Source organism: Salvelinus fontinalis, chromosome 31 (assembly GCF_029448725.1).
Source record: "Salvelinus fontinalis isolate EN_2023a chromosome 31, ASM2944872v1, whole genome shotgun sequence".
NCBI classification, from domain to species: domain Eukaryota; kingdom Metazoa; phylum Chordata; class Actinopteri; order Salmoniformes; family Salmonidae; genus Salvelinus; species Salvelinus fontinalis.
The window spans coordinates 246,242-270,650 of NC_074695.1; the positions used below are offsets into that span (position 1 = coordinate 246,242).

The 24,409-nt window shown below is 43.9% G+C and overlaps 1 protein-coding gene across 2 annotated transcripts in view; it reads left to right on the forward strand.

Moving 5' to 3' along the window:
- The window catches only part of fgd1 (FYVE, RhoGEF and PH domain containing 1), a 131,063-nt gene that overhangs the window by 59,281 nt on the left and 47,373 nt on the right, over positions 1–24,409 (forward strand). For both annotated transcript variants that reach the window (XM_055891059.1, XM_055891060.1), the window contains exons 2-3: positions 9,041–9,337; positions 12,968–13,181. In XM_055891059.1, coding sequence (XP_055747034.1) covers positions 9,041–9,337; positions 12,968–13,181 — 511 coding nt within the window. The remainder of the gene's footprint in view (positions 1–9,040; positions 9,338–12,967; positions 13,182–24,409) is intronic.

A 24,409-nucleotide genomic window follows, 5' to 3' on the forward strand; every position in this document is an offset into this window, starting at 1 on the left:
ATACTGCGTACCAAATGGAACCCTATTCCCTAGACATACTGCGTACCAAATGGAACCCTATTCCCTACACACTAGACATACTGCGTACCAAATGGAACCCTATTCCCTAGACATACTGCGTACCAAATGGAACCCTATTCCCTAGACACTAGACATACTGCGTACCAAATGGAACACTATTCCCTAGACACTAGACATACTGCGTACCAAATGGAACCCTATTCCCTATACACTAGACATATTGCGTACCAAATGGAACCCTATTCCCTAGACATACTGCGTACCAAATGGAACACTATTCCCTAGACATACTGCGTACCAAATGGAACACTATTCCCTAGACACTAGACATACTGCGTACCAAATGGAACCCTATTCCCTAGACACTAGACATACTGCGTACCAAATGGAACACTATTCCTTTTACACTAGACATACTGCGTACCAAATGGAACCCTATTCCCTACACACTACACGCTAGACATACTGCGTACCAAATGGAACCCTATTCCATACACACTAGACATACTGCGTACCAAATGGAACCCTATTCCCTACACACTAGACATACTGCGTACCAAATGGAACCCTATTCCATACACACTAGACATACTGCGTACCAAATGGAACCCTATTCCCTAGACACTAGACACTAGACACACTGCGTACCAAATGGAACCCTATTCCCTACACACTAGACATACTGCGTACCAAATGGAACACTATTCCCTACACACTAGACACTACACACTACACACTAGACATACTGCGACCAAATGGAACCTGATTGAACAGATAGTGACTGAGGTTCTGATTGAACCGATACTGACTGAGGTTCTGGTTGAACAGATACTGACTGAGGTTCTGATTGAACAGATATTGACTGAGGTTCTGGTTGAACAGATACTGACTGAGGTTCTGATTGAACCGATACTGACTGAGGTTCTGATTGAACCGATACTGACTGAGGTTCTGGTTGAACCGATACTGACTGAGGTTCTGGTTGAACAGATACTGACTGAGGTTCTGATTGAACCGATACTGACTGAGGTTCTGGTTGAACCGATACTGACTGAGGTTCTGATTGAACCGATACTGACTGAGGTTCTGATTGAACAGATAGTGACTGAGGTTCTGGTTGAACAGATACTGACTGAGGTTCTGATTGAACCGATACTGACTGAGGTTCTGATTGAACAGATAGTGACTGAGGTTCTGATTGAACCGATAGGGACTGAGGTTCTGATTGAACCGATAGGGACTGAGGTTCTGATTGAACCGATATTGACTGAGGTTCTGATTGAGCCGATACTGACTGAGGTTCTGATTGAACCGATACTGACTGAGGTTCTGATTGAACCGATACTGACTGAGGTTCTGATTGAACAGATATTGACTGAGGTTCTGATTGAACCGATAGGGACTGAGGTTCTGATTGAACCGATACTGACTGAGGTTCTGATTGAACCGATACTGACTGAGGTTCTGATTGAACAGATATTGACTGAGGTTCTGATTGAACCGATAGGGACTGAGGTTCTGATTGAACCGATACTGACTGAGGTTCTGATTGAACAGATATTGACTGAGGTTCTGATTGAACCGATAGTGACTGAGGTTCTGATTGAACAGATAGTGACTGAGGTTCTGATTGAACAGATAGTGACTGAGGTTCTGATTGAACCGATAGTGACTGAGGTTCTGATTGAGCCGATAGTGACTGAGGTTCTGATTGAACAGATAGTGACTGAGGTTCTGATTGAACCGATACTGACTGAGGTTCTGATTGAACAGATAGTGACTGAGGTTCTGATTGAACCGATAGGGACTGAGGTTCTGATTGAACCGATACTGACTGAGGTTCTGATTGAACTGATATTGACTGAGGTTCTGATTGAACAGATAGTGACTGAGGTTCTGATTGAACAGATAGGGACTGAGGTTCTGATTGAACCGATACTGACTGAGGTTCTGATTGAACCGATACTGACTGAGGTTCTGATTGAGCCGATAGTGACTGAGGTTCTGGTTGAACAGATACTGACTGAGGTTCTGATTGAACCGATACTGACTGAGGTTCTGATTGAACCGATACTGACTGAGGTTCTGATTGAACAGATAGGGACTGAGGTTCTGATTGAACCGATACTGACTGAGGTTCTGATTGAACCGATCTAGATCTATAGAGGAGTTGATCTTGAGTGTTATTATGTAACATTTTCATTCGGCAGGTATTTTGTGCAGCGGATGTAAGAATGCATCTGTATGTGGTGGAGCCATAAGGCCCTCCAGAATCTAACTCTTGATTACAACCAATCAGATGAGAAACACAATGAGACCGTTGATAAACAACGACAAAGAGGACAACTAGGAGAAAAGAAGAGGGCTGTCCTGTATCATCCTCTCTCTCTCTCTCTCTCTCTCTCTCTCTCTCTCTCTCCCTTTCTCTCTCTCCTCTTCCCCCTCTCTTTCATTCTCTCCACCCTCCTTTCTCTCTCTCTCTCTCTCTCCCCCCTCCCTCTCTCTCTCTCTCTCTCTCTCTCTCTCTCTCTCTCTCTCTCTCTCTCTCCCTTTCTCTCTCTCCTCTTCCCCCTCTCTTTCATTCTCTCCACCCTCCTTTCTCTCTCTCTCTCTCTCTCCCCCCTCCCTCTCTCTCTCTCTCTCTCTCTCTCTCTCTCTCTCCCTTTCTCTCTCTCCTCTTCCCCCTCTCTTTCATTCTCTCCACCCTCCTTTCTCTCTCTCTCTCTCTCTCTCTCTCTCTCTCTCTCCCCCCTCCCTCTCTCTCTCTCTCTCTCTCTCTCTCTCTCTCTCTCTCTCTCTCCCTTTCTCTCTCTCCTCTTCCCCCTCTCTTTCATTCTCTCCACCCTCCTTTCTCTCTCTCTCTCTCTCTCTCCCCCCTCCCTCTCTCTCTCTCTCTCTCTCTCTCTCTCTCTCTCTCTCTCTCTCTCTCTCTCTCTCTCTCTCCCTTTCTCTCTCTCCTCTTCCCCCTCTCTCTCTCTCTCTCTCCCTTTCTCTCTCTCCTTCTCCCCCCCTCTCTCATTCTCTCCACCCTCCTTTCTCTCTCTCTCTCTCCTTCTCCCCCCCTCTCTCATTCTCTTTACCCTCCTTTCTCTCTCTCTCTCCTTCCCCCCCTCTCTCTCCTCCCCCCACCCTCTCTCATTCTCTCCACCCTCCTTTCTCTCTCTCTCTGACATGTATTTAGTGGTCATGTGGAAGTCATTAGCCCCCAGCCAGCCTCCGACTTCAAAGGGATCTCTAAGGTCAGGCCATGACAATAATTCACTGTATCACAATTTCAGTGGGTCAGAAGTTTACATACACTAAGTTGACTGTGCCTTTTAAACAGCTTGGAAAATTCCAGAAAATTATGTCATGGCTTTAGAAGTGTCCGATAGGCTAATTGACATCATTTGAGTCAATTGGAGGTTAGGGTTAGTACACTGACTCTGTACCAGTACCCCCTGTATATAGCCTCCACATTGACTCTGTACCGGTACCCCCTGTATATAGCCTCCACATTGACTCTGTACCGGTACCCCCCTGTATATAGCCTCCACATTGACTCTGTACCGGTACCCCCTGTATATAGCCTCCACATTGACTCTGTACCGTAACACCCTGTATATAGCCTCCACATTGACTCTGTACCGTAACACCCTGTATATAGCCTCCACATTGACTCTGTACCGGTACCCCCTGTATATAGCCTCCACATTGACTCTGTACCGTAACACCCTGTATATAGCCTCCACATTGACTCTGTACCGGTACCCCCTGTATATAGCCTCCACATTGACTCTGTACCGGTACCCCCCTGTATATAGCCTCCACATTGACGCTGTACCGGTACCCCCTGTATATAGCCTCCACATTGACTCTGTACCGGTACCCCCTGTATATAGCCTCCACATTGACTCTGTACCGTAACACCCTGTATATAGCCTCCACATTGACTCTGTACCGGTACCCCCCTGTATATAGCCTCCACATTGACTCTGTACCGGTACCCCCCTGTATATAGCCTCCACATTGACTCTGTACCGGTACCCCCTGTATATAGCCTCCACATTGACTCTGTACCGGTACCCCCTGTATATAGCCTCCACATTGACTCTGTACCGGTACCCCCTGTATATAGCCTCCACATTGACTCTGTACCGGTACCCCCTGTATATATCCTCACTATTGTTATTTTACTGCTGCTGTTTAATTATTTGTTACATTTTATTTTTTATTTTTTTGTAGGTATTTTTCTTAAAACTGCATTGTTGGTTAAGGGCTTGTCAGTAAGCATTTCACTGTAAGGTCTACACTTATTGTATTCGGTGCATGTGACAAATAACATTTAATTTGATTTGAGTAATGAGATGGAAAGGGACCAAATTATTAAGGTGAGGCACATGGGCTTACTAACAGCTTACTACACTACATACACGTAGTATTACTTTCTTAGCTACAGTATACACATCTCCCTGGAATATTACATCATTTATGCAGCAGCAAACAATACGTTTTTGGACTCACCTTGTTGTGCTGTGCTCTCTTGAACAGGAAGGTGGCGCGACGGTCCTTTGTGGGCCAATTTACCCAGTTTTCTGGATGTCACGTTCCTGACCTGTTTTCCTTTGTTATGTATTTGTTTTTGTTGGTCAGGGCGTGAGTTGGGTGGGTTGGTCTAGGTTTGTTGTTCTATGTTGGGATTTTTTGTGTTTGGCCTGGTATGATTCTCAATCAGAGACAGGTGTGTATCGTTTGTCCCTGATTGAGAGTCATACTAAGGCAGCCAGGGTTTCACTGGTGTTTTGTGGGTGTTTGTTTCCTGTGTCAGTGTTTGGGCCACACAGGACTGTTTTCAGGTTAGTCACGTTTGTAGAGTTTCGTAATTTGTAGTGTTTGTTGTTTGTTCATTAAAACATGAATACCTACTACTCCGCATCTTGGTCCGATCCATGCTCCTCCTCGTCTGAGGAGGAGAACGACTACGACAACCTTAACACTGGAACTCACTGAAGCCTGAGATTTCCCAGTTCCCGAGATTCCAGTTGTTTTGAAAGCGGCAGAAGTCATGCTGGATTGACAGCATGGCCAATGTTGACTGTTTATCCTTTTAAGCTTGGAAAAAGAGACCCTTAAACCCAGGCTTGGACCACACAGCCACTCCACTGAATAGCAGGCTAGTGATTGCTTTGCAACGCTTGCAGTTAGCCACTGATTCCTTTCAAATCACTCATTGTTGAATTTGCGATTTCCAACTTGTTGTGTAATGTTTATGTCCAATGGTTGATGATCACTGATACGTTTTATCTATAATTTCCCTTCATTATTTCTCTTCATATGCCAAGGATTCAAAAGGATTTGCTAGTAGACTGTAGACTTGATTCATGAGGATGACTGCCAGCTAAGATTGTGAAAATATGATGTTGACAAAATCAGTCCAATCAAAGCTGCTGTAGATATAACGTGATTTGACTTCATTTTATCTGTGGCCAATGACCTTGAGCCTTCATGGATGGGCACTTCTAAGGTAACTCTATGGCAGCACCCAAGGGGCTTGAATTCTCTAGCTCTACCCTTAGACTTGGTGGTGACGTGGTGTCTCCATGAGTGACAAAACACTGAGCCAATACCGGCACAACTGGAGAACATTACCAACCCCTACGCTCCGTATTTTCCGCTGGAAAGCACTGAGCTAGGCTGAAACAATTACATTTTGGAGCTGCCTTACTAACCAAAGCAAAAAAAAGGCCATGTTTTACATTATTTGCAAACTGATATGTGACACGTATTAATTCCAAAATAACATGCAAAACAGGCAACAATAACAAAATGCTTTTTTGCAAGACCAGTAGTGAACGATGGTTCACTACTGGTCTTGCAATTGAAAGCAAATCTTCTCTACACACACACAAGGCCTATAGGAAAAGGGGAGATACCTAGTCAGTTGTACAACTGAATGCATTCAACTGAAATGTGTCTTCCCGAATTTACCCAACCCCTCTGAATCGGGGGGCTACCTCTATCGACATCAGCGTCGCCCGGGAAACGGTGATATTTCAATCCAGCAACCTTTTGGTTACTGGCACCAAGCTCCTTCCCGCCAGGCTACCCGCCGCCAATGAGCTTCCTTGATGTTTTCCTGAGCTTTCCAATACTGGGCAGCCAACTGGACAGCTAACTGGGCAGCCAACTCGGCAGCCAACTGGGCAGCCAACTGGACAGCCAACTGAACAGCCAACTGAACAGTCAACTGGACAGCCAACTGAACAGCTAACCGGACAGCCAACTGAACAGCTAACTGAACAGCCAACTGGACAGCCAACTGAACAGCTAACCGGACAGCCAACTGGGCAGCTAACTGGGCAGCCAACTGGGCAGCCAACTGGACAGCCAACTGGACAGCCAACTGGGCAGCCAACTGAACAGCCAACTGGACAGCCAACTGGGCAGCCAACTGGGCAGCCAACTGGACAGCCAACTGGGCAGCCAACTGGGAAGCCAACTGGGCAGCCAACTGGACAGCCAACTGAACAGCCAACTGAACAGCCAACTGGGCAGCTAACTGGACAGCCAACTGGACAGCCAACTGGGCAGCCAACTGGGCAGCTAACTGGACAGCTAACTGGACAGCCAACTGGGCAGCCAACTGGGCAGCTAACTGGACAGCTAACTGAACAGCCAACTGGGCAGCCAACTGGGCAGCCAACTGGGCAGCCAACTGGGCAGCTAACTGAACAGCCAACTGAACAGCCAACTGGGCAGCTAACTGGACAGCCAACTGGACAGCCAACTGGGCAGCCAACTGAACAGCCAACTGGACAGCCAACTGGGCAGCCAACTGGGCAGCCAACTGGGCAGCCAACTGGACAGCCAACTGGGCAGCCAACTGGGAAGCCAACTGGGCAGCCAACTGGACAGCCAACTGAACAGCCAACTGAACAGCCAACTGGGCAGCTAACTGGACAGCCAACTGGACAGCCAACTGGGCAGCCAACTGGGCAGCTAACTGGACAGCCAACTGGGCAGCTAACTGGACAGCTAACTGAACAGCCAACTGGGCAGCCAACTGGGCAGCTAACTGAACAGCCAACTGAACAGCCAACTGGACAGCCAACTGGACAGCCAACTGGACAGCCAACTGGGCAGCCAACTGGGCAGCTAACTGGACAGCCAACTGGGCAGCCAACTGGGCAGCTAACTGGACAGCTAACTGAACAGCTAACTGAACAGCCAACTGGGCAGCCAACTGGGCAGCTAACTGGGCAGCCAACTGAACAGCCAACTGGGCAGCCAACTGGGCAGCCAACTGGACAGCCAACTGAACAGCCAACTGGGCAGCCAGCTGAACAGCCAACTGGGCAGCTAACTGGACAGCTAACTGGGCAGCCAACTGAACAGCCAACTGGGCAGCCAACTGGGCAGCCAACTGGACAGCCAACTGAACAGCCAACTGAACAGCTAACTGAACAGCCAACTGAACAGCCAACTGAACAGCCAACTGAACAGCCAACTGGGCAGCCAACTGGGCAGCTAACTGGGCAGCCAACTGAACAGCCAACTGGGCAGCCAACTGGGCAGCCAACTGGACAGCCAACTGAACAGCCAACTGGGCAGCCAGCTGAACAGCCAACTGGGCAGCTAACTGGACAGCTAACTGGGCAGCCAACTGAACAGCCAACTGGGCAGCTAACTGGACAGCCAACCGGACAGCCAACCGGACAGCCAACCGGACAGCCAACCGAACAGCCAACCGAACAGCCAACCGAACAGCCAACTGAACAGCCAACTGGGCAGCTAACTGGGCAGCTAACTGGGCAGCTAACTGGGCAGCCAACTGGGCAGCCAACTGGGCAGCCAACTGGACAGCCAACCGGACAGCTAACCGGACAGCTAACTGGACAGCCAACTGAACAGCCAACTGGGCAGCTAACTGGGCAGCCAACCGGACAGCCAACCGAACAGCTAACCGAACAGCTAACTGAACAGCTAACTGAGCAGCCAACTGGGCAGCCAACTGGGCAGCCAACTGGGCAGCTAAATGGGCAGCCAAATGAACAGCCAACTGGGCAGCCAACTGGGCAGCCAACTGGACAGCCAACTGAACAGCCAACTGGGCAGCCAGCTGAACAGCCAACTGGGCAGCTAACTGGACAGCTAACTGGGCAGCCAACTGAACAGCCAACTGGGCAGCCAACTGGGCAGCCAACTGGACAGCCAACTGAACAGCCAACTGAACAGCCAACTGAACAGCCAACTGGGCAGCTAACTGGACAGCCAACCGGACAGCCAACCGGACAGCCAACCGGACAGCCAACCGGACAGCCAACCGAACAGCCAACTGAACAGCCAACTGAACAGCCAACTGAACAGCCAACTGAACAGCCAACTGGGCAGCTAACTGGGCAGCTAACTGGGCAGCCAACTGGGCAGCCAACTGGACAGCCAACCGGACAGCTAACCGGACAGCCAACTGAACAGCCAACTGGGCAGCTAACTGGGCAGCCAACCGGACAGCCAACTGAACAGCCAACTGGGCAGCCAACTGAACAGCCAACCGAACAGCCAACCGGACAGCCAACTGAACACCCAACTGGGCAGCTAACTGGGCAGCCAACCGGACAGCCAACTGAACACCCAACTGGGCAGCCAACTGAATGTTATGAAACTCTGATGACGGCCCTGGTCCCTACTTGTCTCCTCCTCTCCCTCATCCAATCCAGTCCAGTATTAAATACTTTATAATGTATATGTATGCGTTTATGAAACCGATGTCCTGGTTCCTCAGAGCCTGGTTCCCCTCTAGGTTTCTTCCTAGGTTCCTGCCTTTCTAGGGAGTTTTTCCTAGACACCGTGCTTCTACATCTTCATTGCTTGCTCTTTGGTGTTTTAGGCTGGGTTTCTGTTTAAGCACTGCTCATGTAAAAAGTGGTTTATAAATACATTTGATTGATTGTCTTGACTATGTTTCTCTCTCTGTGACCCACTCAGCGACCTCCGGTACGAGGTATACTCTATATAACTTGTCTTTCTGTTCTCTCCCCAGGCCCGTCCTCCTCCAGTCCTCGGCTGATGACTAAGAGCCTATCCCTGGAGCCTGGTGCTCACGGTGCATGCCTCGGGGCCCACGACGACGACTCAGACACCCAGACAGAGACCCCTCGCCTAAGCTCAGACCCCGGCCCTCAAACCTCCGGGCCACTGGGTCTGCAACCCCCCGAGACCCTGCTGCACCCCGCTGGACACGGCTGTAACAGAGGAGACAATGAGAATGGAACTCCTCAAGAAGTGCCCTCCACCGCCCTCAAGACACGCCCTCCCTTACCTGGGCCTAAACCACAAGGTAAATCAAAATCAATTCAAATGTTAGTTGTCACATGCTTGGAAAACAACAGGTGTAGACTAACAGTGAAATGATTAGTTACAGGTCGTTCCCAACAATACAGAGAGAAAGAAAATAGAGAAATACTATAAAAGTAACACACGTAATAATAAAAGTAATAATTATTACACAATGAGTAACGATAAGTTGGCTATATACACAGGGTACCAGTACTGAGTCAATGTGCAGGGGTACGAGGTAATAACATGGCTATATACACAGGGTACCAGTACTGAGTTAATGATAACATGGCTATATACACAGAGTACCAGTACTGAGTCAATGATAACATGGCTATATACACAGGGTACCAGTACTGAGTCAATGATAACATGGCTATATACACAGGGTACCAGTACTGAGTTAATGATAACATGGCTATATACACAGGGTACCAGTACTGAGTTAATGATAACATGGCTATATACACAGGGTACCAGTACTGAGTCAATGATAACATGGCTATATACACAGGGTACCAGTACTGAGTCAATGATAACATGGCTATATACACAGGGTACCAGTACTGAGTTAATGATAACATGGCTATATACACAGGGTACCAGTACTGAGTCAATGATAACATGGCTATATACACAGGGTACCAGTACTGAGTCAATGATAACATGGCTATATACACAGGGTACCAGTACTGAGTCAATGATAACATGGCTATATACACAGGGTACCAGTACTGAGTCAATGATAACATGGCTATATACACAGGGTACCAGTACTGAGTCAATGATAACATGGCTATATACACAGAGTACCAGTACTGAGTCAATGATAGCATGGCTGTATACACAGAGTACCAGTACTGAGTCAATAGTGTGCAAAGCTGTCATCAAGGCAAAGGGTGGCTACTTTGAAGAATCCTAAATCTCAAATATATATTTTGATTTGATTAAAACAATGATTCCATATTGTGTTTTTTCATAGTTTTGATGTCTTCGCTATTTGCAGAGTCGGGTAGCTATTTGGTTAACTATTTAACCATCTACTTTATATCTTATGGTTTGGGGGCAGTTGCTGTTCAGGAGCCTTTTGGCCCCAGACTTGGAGCTTTAGTACTGCTTGCTGTAAAGTAGCAGAGAGAACAGTCTATGACTTGGGTGGCTGGATTCTTTGAAAATGCTTAGGGACTTCCTCTGACACCGCCTGGTATAGAGGTCTTGGATGACAAGGCGCTTGGCCCCAGTGATGTACTGGGGCCACATGCACTACCTTCTGTAGCCTTGTCAGGTGCCGAGTAGTTGCCATACCAGGCGGTGATGCAGCCAGTCAAGATGCTCTCGATGGTGCAGTTGTAGAACTTCTTGAGGATCTGAGGGGACATGCTAAATATTTTCAGCCTCCTGAACGACTGTGTTGGTGTGTTTGGACCACGATAGGTCCTTAGTGATGTGGACACAGAGGAACTCGAAGCTCTCAACCTGATCCACTACAGCTCCACAGATGAGGATGGGGGCGTGCTCTCTACTCTGTTTCCTGTAGTCCACGATCAGCTCCTTTGTCTTGCTGACGTTGAGGGAGAGGTTGTTGTCCTGGCACCACACTGCCAGGTTTCTGACCTCTCTATAGGCTGTTTCATCATCGTTGATGATCAGGCCAACCGCCGTCGTGTCGTCGGGCAAACTTAATGAGGGTGTTGGAGTTGTGCTCAGCCAATCACTCGTGGGGGAACTGGTAGTACAGGAAGCAGACTAAGCACACACCGTTGAGGGGCCCCCGTGTTGAGGGCCAGTGTGTCAGATGTGTTGTTGCCTACCCTTACCACCTGGGGACGGCCCGTCAGGAAGTCCAGGATCCAGTTGCAGAGGGAGGTGTATAGTCCCAGGGTCCTTAGCTTAGTGATGAGCTTGGAGGGAACTCTTGTGTTGAACACTGAGCTGTAGTCAATGAACTGCTTTCTAGCGTAGGTGTTTCTTTTGTCCATGTGGGAAAGGGCAGTGTGGAGTGCAATAGAGATTGAGTCATCTGTGGATCTGTTGGGGCGGTATGTGAATTGGAGTGGATCCAGGGAGTCTGGGAGGATGGTGTTGATGAGAGCCAAGACCAGCTTTTCAAACCATTTCATGACTACAGATATGAGTGCTGCGGGGCGGTAATCATTTAGACAGGTTACCTTAGCATTCTTGGGCACAGGGACTATGGTTGTCTGTATGAAACATGTATTACAGACTGGGTCAAGGAGAGGTCAGTGAAGAGGTCAGTGAATACAGAGAGAAAGAAAATAGAGAAATAATCGAAAAGTAAAACACGTAATAATAAAAGTACAATAAAAGTACAAATACAAATTTGCTCGTCTGGTAGGCTCACGTCACTGGGCAGCTCGCGGTTGGGTTTACCTTTGCAGTCCGTTATAGTTTGCAAGCCCTGCCACATCCGGCATTGCCGCCGAATGATATCAACTATAAAATCTTGGCTTCACAATGATTATCCGAAGTAGGACAATAAATAAGACATTACGTCCCTCTGTATCTGTGCAGTAAAACTCTAATTACTGTAGTTTAAATAAATAGACATTAGGTAAAATACGAAGATGACCAACACCTTGTATGTTCTGTTATTTCTCCTCAGTCAGTAACATGTTGTATGTTGTGTTATTTCTCCTCAGTAGGTAACATGTTGTATGTTGTGTTATTTCTCCTCAGTAGGTAACATGTTGTATGTTGTGTTATTTCTCCTCAGTCAGTAACATGTTGTATGTTCTGTTATTTCTCCTCAGTAGGTAACATGTTGTATGTTGTGTTATTTCTCCTCAGTAGGTAACATGTTGTATGTTGTGTTATTTCTCCTCAGTCAGTAACATGTTGTATGTTCTGTTATTTCTCCTCAGTCAGTAACATGTTGTATGTTCTGTTATTTCTCCTCAGTCAGTAACATGTTGTATGTTCTGTTATTTCTCCTCAGTCAGTAACATGTTGTATGTTCTGTTATTTCTCCTCAGTAGGTAACATGTTGTATGTTGTGTTATTTCTCCTCAGTCAGTAACATGTTGTATGTTCTGTTATTTCCCCTCAGTCAGTAACATGTTGTATGTTCTGTTATTTCTCCTCAGTAGGTAACATGTTGTATGTTGTGTTATTTCCCCTCAGTCAGTAACATGTTGTATGTTCTGTTATTTCTCCTCAGTAGGTAACATGTTGTATGTTCTGTTATTTCTCCTCAGTCAGTAACATGTTGTATGTTGTGTTATTTCTCCTCAGTCAGTAACATGTTGTATGTTCTGTTATTTCCCCTCAGTCAGTAACATGTTGTATGTTCTGTTATTTCTCCTCAGTAGGTAACATGTTGTATGTTGTGTTATTTCTCCTCAGTCAGTAACATGTTGTATGTTCTGTTATTTCTCCTCAGTCAGTAACATGTTGTGTTATTTCTCCTCAGTCAGTAACATGTTGTATGTTCTGTTATTTCTCCTCAGTCAGTAACATGTTGTATGTTGTGTTATTTCTCCTCAGTAGGTAACATGTTGTGTTATTTCTCCTCAGTCAGTAACATGTTGTGTTATTTCTCCTCAGTCAGTAACATGTTGTATGTTGTGTTATTTCTCCTCAGTCAGTAACATGTTGTGTTATTTCTCCTCAGTGCCCCCAAAGCCTCCTCACCTGCAGCAGGGTGCTGGTGCTGCTAGGCCACGCCCCCGCGCTCCGGACAAGCCCCTCCCTCTGCCTCCACCCTGTAGACCTCTACCTGCAGACCCCAGAGGGGGAGGGGCCAGCCAACCCCCAACACTCCCTCGCGTTGAGGGAAGCTCCTCCCCCACCGCATGCGTGCTCTCCCTCATCGAGAAGTTTGAGAGGTGAGACGTCATTCTCAGGATCAAACTCAGGTCAACTATTTGAGCTGACCTCAGTGTTCATGGTAGGCCTACAATGGAACCAATTGCAGAGTTCTAAGTGATTAATGACATAGTTCTAGTGATTAATGACATAGTTCCAAGTGATTAATGACATAGTTATAGTGATTAACGACATAGTTATAGTCATTAATGACATAGTTATAGTGATTAATGACATAGTTCTAAGTGATCAATGACATAGTTCTAAGTGATTAATGACATAGTTATTGTGTTTAATGACATAGTTATAGTGATTAATGACATAGTTATAGTGATTAATGACATAGTTCCAAGTGATTAATGACATAGTTCCAAGTGATTAATGACATAGTTATAGTGATTAATGACATAGTTATAGTGATTAATGACATAGTTATAGTGATTAATGACATAGTTCCAAGTGATTAATGACATATTTCTAAGTGATTAATGACATAGTTATAGTCATTAATGACTTAGTTCTCAGTGATTAATGACATAGTTATAGTCATTGATGACTTAGTTCTAAGTGATTAATGACATAGTTCCAAGTGATTAATGACATAGTTATAGTGATTAATGATATAGTTCCAAGTGATTAATGACATAGTTATAGTGATTAATGACATAGTTATTGTGATTAATGATATAGTTATAGTGATTAATGACATAGTTCCAAGTGATTAATGACATAGTTAGGGTGATTAATGACATGGTTCTAGTGATTAATGACATAGTTCTAAGTGATTAATGACATAGTTCTAGTGATTAATGACATAGTTATAGTGATTAATGACATAGTTCCAAGTGATTAATGACATAGTTCTAAGTGATTAATGACATAGTTATAGTGATTAATGATATAGTTATAGTGATTAATGACATAGTTCCAAGTGATTAATGACATAGTTAGGGTGATTAATGACATAGTTCTAAGTGATTAATGACATAGTTCTAGTGATTAATGACATAGTTCCAAGTGATTAATGACATAGTTATAGTGATTAATGACATAGTTCTAAGTGATTCATGACATAGTTATAAGTGATTAATGACATAGTTAAAATGATTAATGGCATAGTTAAATTTATTAATGACATAGTTATAGTGATTAATGACATAGTTATAGTGATTCATGACATAGCTATAGTGATTAATGACATAGTTATAGTGATTAATGACATAGTTCCAAGTGATTAATGACATAGTTATAGTGATTAATGACATAGTTATACTTATTAATGACATAGTTCCAAGTGATTAATGACATAGTTATAGTGATTAATGACATAGTTATAGTGATTAATGACATAGTTATAGTGATTAATGACATAGTTCCAAGTGATTAATGACATAGTTCCAAGTGATTAATGACATATTTCTAAGTGATTAATGACATAGTTATAGTGATTAATGACATAGATATAGTCATTAATGACATAGTTCTAAGTGATTAATGACATATTTCTAAGTGATTAATGACATAGTTATAGTGATTAATGACATAGTTATAGTGATTAATGACATAGTTCTAAGTGATTAATGACATAGTTATGGTGATTAATGACAGTTCCAAGTGATTAATGACATAGTTATAGTGATTAATGACATAGTTATTGTGATTAATGATATAGTTATAGTGATTAATGACATAGTTCCAAGTGATTAATGACATAGTTATAGTGATTAATGACATAGTTATAGTCATTAATGACTTAGTTCTCAGTGATTAATGACATAGTTATAGTGATTAATGACATAGTAATTGTCATTAATGACATAGTTCTAAGTGATTAATGACATAGTTCTACGTGATTAATGACATAGTTATAGTGATTAATGACATAGTTATAGTGATTAATTACATAGTTCTAAGTGATTAATGACATAGCTATGGTGATTAATTACATAGTTCCAAGTGATTAATGACATAGTTCCAAGTGATTAATGACATAGTTATAGTCATTAATGACATAGTTATAGTGATTAATGACATAGTTCTAAGTGATCAATGACATAGTTCTAAGTGATTAATGACATAGTTATTGTGATTAATGACATAGTTCTAAGTGATTAATGACATAGTTCTAAGTGATTAATGACATGGTTATTGTGATTAATGACATAGTTATAGTGATTAATGACATAGTTATAGTGATTAATGACATAGGTCCAAGTGATTAATGACATAGTTCCAAGTGATTAATGACATAGTTATAGTGATTAATGACATAGTTATAGTGATTAATGACATAGTTATAGTTATTAATGACATAGTTCCAAGTGATTAATGACATATTTCTAAGTGATTAATGACATAGTTATAGTCATTAATGACTTAGTTCTCAGTGATTAATGACATAGTTATAGTCATTAATGACTTAGTTCTAAGTGATTAATGACATAGTTCCAAGTGATTAATGACATAGTTATAGTGATTAATGACATAGTTCCAAGTGATTAATGACATAGTTATAGTGATTAATGACATAGCTATAGTGATTGATGACATAGTTCCAAGTGATTAATGACATAGTTCTAAGTGATTAATGACATAGCTATAGGGATTAATGACATAGTTATAGTGATTAATGACATAGTTCCAAGTGATTAATGACATAGTTATAGTGATTAATGACATAGTTATAGTGATTAATGACATAGTTCTAAGTGATTAATGACATAGTTCTAAGTGATTAATGACATAGTTATAGTGATTAATGATATAGTTATAGTGATTAATGACATAGTTCCAAGTGATTAATGACATAGTTAGGGTGATTAATGACATAGTTCTAAGTGATTAATGACATAGTTCTAGTGATTAATGACATAGTTCCAAGTGATTAATGACATAGTTATAGTGATTAATGACATAGTTCTAAGTGATTCATGACATAGTTATAAGTGATTAATGACATAGTTAAAATGATCAATGGCATAGTTAAATTTATTAATGACATAGTTATAGTGATTAATGACATAGTTATAGTGATTCATGACATAGCTATAGTGATTAATGACATAGTTATAGTGATTAATGACATAGTTCCAAGTGATTAATGACATAGTTATAGTGATTAATGACATAGTTATACTTATTAATGACATAGTTCCAAGTGATTAATGACATAGTTATAGTGATTAATGACATAGTTATAGTGATTAATGACATAGTTATAGTGATTAATGACATAGTTCCAAGTGATTAATGACATAGTTCCAAGTGATTAATGACATATTTCTAAGTGATTAATGACATAGTTATAGTGATTAATGACATAGATATAGTCATTAATGACATAGTTCTAAGTGATTAATGACATATTTCTAAGTGATTAATGACATAGTTATAGTGATTAATGACATAGTTATAGTGATTAATGACATAGTTCTAAGTGATTAATGACATAGTTATGGTGATTAATGACAGTTCCAAGTGATTAATGACATAGTTATAGTGATTAATGACATAGTTATTGTGATTAATGATATAGTTATAGTGATTAATGACATAGTTCCAAGTGATTAATGACATAGTTATAGTGATTAATGACATAGTTATAGTCATTAATGACTTAGTTCTCAGTGATTAATGACATAGTTATAGTGATTAATGACATAGTAATTGTCATTAATGACATAGTTCTAAGTGATTAATGACATAGTTCTACGTGATTAATGACATAGTTATAGTGATTAATGACATAGTTATAGTGATTAATTACATAGTTCTAAGTGATTAATGACATAGCTATGGTGATTAATTACATAGTTCCAAGTGATTAATGACATAGTTCCAAGTGATTAATGACATAGTTATAGTCATTAATGACATAGTTATAGTGATTAATGACATAGTTCTAAGTGATCAATGACATAGTTCTAAGTGATTAATGACATAGTTATTGTGATTAATGACATAGTTCTAAGTGATTAATGACATAGTTCTAAGTGATTAATGACATGGTTATTGTGATTAATGACATAGTTATAGTGATTAATGACATAGTTATAGTGATTAATGACATAGGTCCAAGTGATTAATGACATAGTTCCAAGTGATTAATGACATAGTTATAGTGATTAATGACATAGTTATAGTGATTAATGACATAGTTATAGTTATTAATGACATAGTTCCAAGTGATTAATGACATATTTCTAAGTGATTAATGACATAGTTATAGTCATTAATGACTTAGTTCTCAGTGATTAATGACATAGTTATAGTCATTAATGACTTAGTTCTAAGTGATTAATGACATAGTTCCAAGTGATTAATGACATAGTTATAGTGATTAATGACATAGTTCCAAGTGATTAATGACATAGTTATAGTGATTAATGACATAGCTATAGTGATTGATGACATAGTTCCAAGTGATTAATGACATAGTTCTAAGTGATTAATGACATAGCTATAGGGATTAATGACATAGTTATAGTGATTAATGACATAGTTCCAAGTGATTAATGACATAGTTATAGTGATTAATGACATAGTTATAGTGATTAATGACATAGTTCTAAGTGATTAATGACATAGTTCCAAGTGATTAATGACATAGTTATAGTTATTAATGGCATAGTTCCAAGTGATTAATGACATAGTTATAGTGATTAATGACATAGTTCCAAGTGATTAATGACATAGTTATAGTGATTAATGACATAGCTATAGTGATTGATGACATAGTTCCAAGTGATTAATGACATAGTTCTAAGTGATTAATGACATAGCTATAGGGATTAATGACATAGTTATAGTGATTAATGACATAGTTCCAAGTGATTAATGACATAGTTATAGTGATTAATGACATAGTTATAGTGATTAATGACATAGTTCTAAGTGATTAATGACATAGTTCCAAGTGATTAATGACATAGTTATAGTTATTAATGGCATAGTTCCAAGTGATTAATGACATAGTTATAGTTATTAATGACATAGTTCCAAGTGATTAATGACATAGTTATAGTGATTAATGACATAGTTATAGTGATTAATGACATAGTTATAGTGATTAATGACATAGTTATAGTGATTAATGACATACACTACCGGTCCAAACTTTTAGAAAACCTACTCATTCCAGGGTTTTTCTTTATTTTTACTATTTTCTACATTGTATAATAATAGTGAAGACATCAGAACTATAAATGAACACATATGGAATCATGTAGTAACCGCATTTTTTTTTCAATAAATCAAAATATATTTTAAATTTGAGGTTCTTCAAATAGCCACCCTTTGCCTTGATGACAGCTTTGCAAACTCTTTGGCATTCTCTCAACCAGCTCCACATATGCTGAGCATATGCTTTTCCTTCACTCTGCGATCCGACTCATCCCAAACCATCTCAATTGGGTTGAGGTCGGGTGATTGTGGAGGCCAGGTCATCTGATGCAGCACTCCATCACTCTCCTTCTTGGTCAGATAGCCCTTACACAGCCTGGAGGTGTGTTTTGGGTCATTGTCCTGTTGAAAAACAAATGATAGTCCCACTAAGCGCAAACCAGATGGGATGGCGTATCGTTGCAGAATGCTGTGGTAGCCAAGCTGGATAAATGTGCTTTGAATTCTAAATAAATCACTGACAGCATCCCCACACCACAACACCTCCTTCATGCTTCACGGTGGGAACCACACATGCAGAGATCATACGTCTCACAAAGACACGGCGGTTTGAACCAAAAATCTCAAATTTGGACTCATCAGACCAAAGGACAGATTTCCACCGGTCTAATGTCCATTGCTCGTGTTTCTTTGCCCAAGCAAGTCTGTTCTTCTTATTGGTGTCCTTTAGTAGTTGTTTCTTTGCAACAATTTGACCATGAAGGCCTGATTCACACAGTCTCCTCTGAACAGTTGATGTTGAGATGTGTCTGTTACTTGAACTTTGTGAAGAATTTATTTGGGCTGCAATTTCTGAGGCTGGTAACTGTAATGAACTTGTCCTCTACTCTGGGGCATCCTTTCCTGTGGCGGTCCTCATGAGAGCCAGTTTCATCATAGTGCTTGATGGTTTTTGCGACTGCACTTGAAGGAACCTTCAAAGTTCTTGACATTTTCCGTATTGACTGACCTTCATGTCTTAAAGTATTGATGGACTGTCATTTCTCTGTTCTTGCCATAATATGGACTTGGTCTATTACCAAATAGAGCTATCTTTTGTATACCACTCCTACCTTGTCACAACACAACTGATGGTCTCAAACACATTAAGAAGTAAAGAAATTCCACAAATTAACTTTTAACAAGGCACTTCTGTTCATTGAAATGCATTCCAGGTGACTACCTCCATGAAGCTGGTTGAGAGAATGCCAAGAGTGTTTCCTAAGCTGTCATCAAGGCAAAGGGTGGCTATTTGAAGAATCTCAAATATAAAATATATTTAGATTTGTTTAACACTTTTTTGGTTACTACATGATTCCATATGTGTTATTTCATAGTTTTAAATGTTTTCACTATTATTCTACAATGTAGAAAATAGTACAAATAAAGAAAAACCCTTGAATGAGTAGGTGTTCTAAAACTTTTGACCGGTAGTGTAACGTCCTGACCAGAGTTCTTATGTGTTTTGCTTGTTTAGTGTTGGTCAGGACGTGAGCTGGGTGGGAATTCTATGTTGTGTGTCTAGTTCGTCTGTTTCTATGTTCAGCCTGATATGGTTCTCAATCAGAGACAGCTGTCAATCGTTGTCCCTGATTGAGAATCATATATAGGTGGCTTGTTTTGTGTTGGGGATTGTGGGTGGTTTGTTTTCTGTCTCTGTGTTTGTGTTCTGCACCAGCTAGGACTGTGACGGTATGTTATTTTGTATAGTGTATTGTTTTGTGTTGATTAAATTCATTATGGAAAATTTCCATGCTGCGTATTGGTCCTCTGATCCTTCTCGCCTCTCCTCGTCTGAGGAGGAGGACGACTTAGACTGCCGTTACAGAACCACCCACCAAACAAGGATCAAGCAGCGTGGCAACGGGCAGCAGCGACAGCAGCAGCGGTACCAGGAGGAATGGTCATGGGAGCAAATATTTAACGGAGAAGGACCCTGGGCTAAGGTTGGAGAATATCGCCGCTCTCAGGAAGAGATGGAGGCAGCTAAAGCCCAGGAGCGGTGGTCTGAGGAGGCAGCACGGAAGCGGGGCTGGAAGCCCGTGTAGAAACCCCAAAAATTTATTGGGGGGGGGGGGGGGGGGGGGGGGCTAAAGGGTAGTGTGGCGAGGGCAGGTAGGAAACCTGTGCCCACTTCCCATGCTTACCGTGGAGAGCAGGAGTACGGGCAGACACCGTGTTATGCGGAAGAGCGCACGGTGTCTCCTGTACGGGTGCATAGCCCGGTGCGGGTTATTCCACCTCCCCGCACTGGGCGGGCTAGAGTGAGCATTGAGCCAAGTGCCATGAAGCCGGCTCTACATATCTGGCCTCCAGTACGTCTCCTCGGGCCGGTGTACATGGCACCAGCCTTACGCATGGTGTCCCCGGTTCGCCAACACAGCCCAGTGCGGGTTATTCCACCTCCCCGCACTGGACGGGCTACGGGGAGCATGCAACCAGGTAAGGTTGGGCAGGCTCAGTGCTCAAGGGAGCCAGTACGCCTGCACGGTCCGGTATATCCGGCGCTACCTTCCCGCCCCAGCCCAGTACCACCAGTGCCTACACCACGCACCAGGCTTCCAGTGCGTCTCCAGAGCCCTGTTCCTCCTCCACGCACTCTCCCTGTGGTGCGTGTCTCCAGCCCAGTACCACCAGTTCCGCCACCACGCACCAAGCCTCCTGTGCGTCTCCAGAGCCCTGTACGCACTGTTCCTTCTCCCCGCACTCGCCCTGAGGTGCGTGCCCTCAGCCCGGTACCTCCAGTTCCGGTACCACGCACCAGGCCTATAGTGCGCATCGAGAGTCCAGTGTGCCCTGTTCCTGCTCCCTGCACTAGCCTTGAGGTGCGTGTCTCCAGTCCGGTACCACCAGTTCCGGCACCACGCACCAGGCCTACTGTGCGCCTCAGCAGGTCAGAGTCGGCCGTCGGCCCAACGCCGCCTGCACTGCTCGTCTGTCCAGCGCCGTCTGAGCTGTCTGCCTGCCCAGCGCCGTCTGAACTGCCTGCACTGCTCGTCTGCTCAACGCCGCCTGCACTGCTCGTCTGTCCAGCGCTGTCTGAGCTGCCTGCCTGCCCAGCGCCGTCTGAACTGCCTGCACTGCTCGTCTGCTCAACGCCGCCTGCACTGCTCGTCTGCCCAGCGCCGTCTGAGCTGCCTGCACTACCTGCCTGCCCAGCGCCGTCTGAGCCATCCGTCTGCCCAGCGCCGTCTGAGCCATCCGTCTGCCCAGCGCCGTCTGAGCCATCCGTCTGCCCAGCGCCGTCTGAGCCATCCGTCTGCCCAGCGCCGTCTGAGCCATCCGTCTGCCCAGCGCTGTCTGAGCCATCTGTCTGCCCAGCGCCGTCTGAGCCATCTGTCTGCCCAGCGCCATCTGAGTCATCCGTCTGCCACGAGCCATTAGAGCCGCCCGTCTGTCCTGAGCCATTAGAGCCGTCCGTCAGTCAGGAGCCGCTAGAGCCGTCCGTCAGTCAAGAGCCGCTAGAGCTGTCCGTCAGTCAGGAGCTGCCAGAGCCGCCAGCCAGTCAGGAGCTGCCATAGACGCCAGCCAGTCAGGAGCTGCCAGAGACGCCAGCCAGTCAGGAGCTGCCAGAGACGCCTGCCAGTCAGGAGCTGCCAGAGACGCCTGCCAGTCAGGAGCTGCCAGAGACGCCAGCCAGTCAGGAGCTGCCAGAGACGCCCTCCAGTCGTGAGCTTATAGGCAACAACCGCACTGAGCTAATGGCTAGAGCTGCCGCTTTCAAGGAGCAGGACACTAACCCGGACACTTAAAGAAATCCCGCTACTCCCTCCGACGAACCATCAAAGCGTCAATACAGGACTGAGATTGAATTCTACTACTCTGGCTCTGATGCTCGTCGGATGTGGCAGGGCTTGCAACCTATCACAGATTACAAAGGGAAACCCAGTCACGAGCTGCCCAGTGACACAAGCCTACCAAATGAGCTAAATGCCTTCTATGCTGGCTTAGTGGCAAGCAACACTGAACCATGTGCGACAGCACCAGCTGTTCCGGACGACAAGGCCGCAGGGCCAGACGGATTACTAGTACTCAGATCATGCGCTGACCAGCTGGCAAGTGTCTTCACTGACATTTTCAACCTCTCCCTGACCCAGACTGTAATACCTACATGCTTCAAGCAGACCACCATAGTCCCTGTGCCCAAGAATGCCAAGGTAACCTGTCTAAATGACTATCACCCTGTAGCACTAACTAGGTAGCAGTCATCTGAGGTCATGACATGCTTTGAAAGGCTGGTCATGGATCAAATCAAGACCATCATCCCAGACACCCTTGACTCACTCCAATTTGCATACCGCCCCAACAGATCCACAGATGATGCCATCTCTATTCCACTCCACACTGCCCTTTCCCACTTGGACAAAAGGAACACCTACGTGTTCAACACCATAGTGCCCTTGAAGCTCATCACTAAGCTAAGGTCCCTGGGACTGAACACCTCCCTCTGTACTGCACTGGATCCTGGACTTTCTGACAGGCCATGCCCAGGTGGTAAAGGTTGGCAACAACACATCCGCCACACTGATCCCTAACACGGGAGCCCCTCAGGAGTGCGTGCTTGGTCCAATCCTGTACTCGCTGTTCACCCATGACTGCGTGGCAGCGCACGACTCCATCACCATCATTAAGTTTGCAGAAGACACAACGGTGGTAAGACTGATCACCAACGACGATGAGACAGCCTATAAGAAGGAGGTCAGAGACCTGGCAGTGTGATGCCAGGACAAGAACCTCTCCCTCAATGTCAGAAAGACAAAGGAGCTGATCGTGGATTACAGGAAATGGAGGGCTGAGCACGCCTCCATTCACATCAATGGGGCTGTAGTGGAGCGGGTCGAGAGGTTGAAAAGATTTGGCATGGGCCCTCAGATCCTCGAAAAGTTATTCAGCTGCACCATCGTGAGCATGACAACTGCTTGAACACTGAGAGTAGTGCCTACGGACCAGTCCATCACCGGGGCCGAGCTCCTTGCCATCCAGGACCTCTATACTAGGCGTTGTCAGAGGAACGCCCATTTTTTTTTTAAAGACTCCAGCCACCCAAGCCACAGACTGTTCTCTCTGCAACCGCACGGCAAGCGGTACAAATGCACCAAATCTGGTACCAACAGGATCCTGAACAGCTTCAACCCCAAAGCCATAACACTTCTAACAAAACTGCTAAATAGCTAATGAAATGGCTACCCGGACTACCTGTATTGACCCTTTTTTGCAGTAACTCTCTTGCACTGACTCTATGCACACACACTGGACTCTACCCACACACATACTGACACTGACACTGACACTGACACACACACACACACACACACACACACACACACACACACACACACACACACACACACACACACACACACACACACACACACACACACACACACACACACACACACACACAGTAAAACACACATTATTTTCTAATTCCCTTTGTACTTTATTCCTTATTCACTGAATATTTATTCCTCTTTTTTATTACATTTTTGATTACATTTATTACATTTTTGATCTTATCTTTAACTCTGCATTTTTTTCAAATAAGTATTTCACTGTTAGTCTACACTTGTTGTCTACGAAGCATGTGACAAATAAAATTTGATTTCATTTGATTTGAACACACAATACACAAACATCACAGCAGTTGCTACTTTATATTGATATAACAGCTTTAGGTTTGTGTACTGGAGTAGCACTAACAAGCTACTTTAAACCACCATGTGGGAATGTGACTAAGGTGAGCACCTTGGAAGTAACTACATCCTAAATGGCCCCCTATTCCCTATATAGTGTACTACTCAAACATTATGAAGGCACTATGAAGGGAATAGGGTACCATTTGGGATGTATCCAGGTGTGTTTTAACAGTCATGTAGTGCCACTAACCCCCCGGTCAGTACTTGACTTAAGACCCAGCAGCCCCTGAAGGGAAATCTCTCTGGACGGATTTGATTTGTGGCTCTGACTTAAAATGTTATAAAACCATTTGCAATTTCCACCTCAAAGACAGGGTGCAGAGGGAGGCAGAGGGGTGAAGGGTAAGAGAATGGCGGAGCGTCCTGGGAACGACCTGCAGACTGGATACACG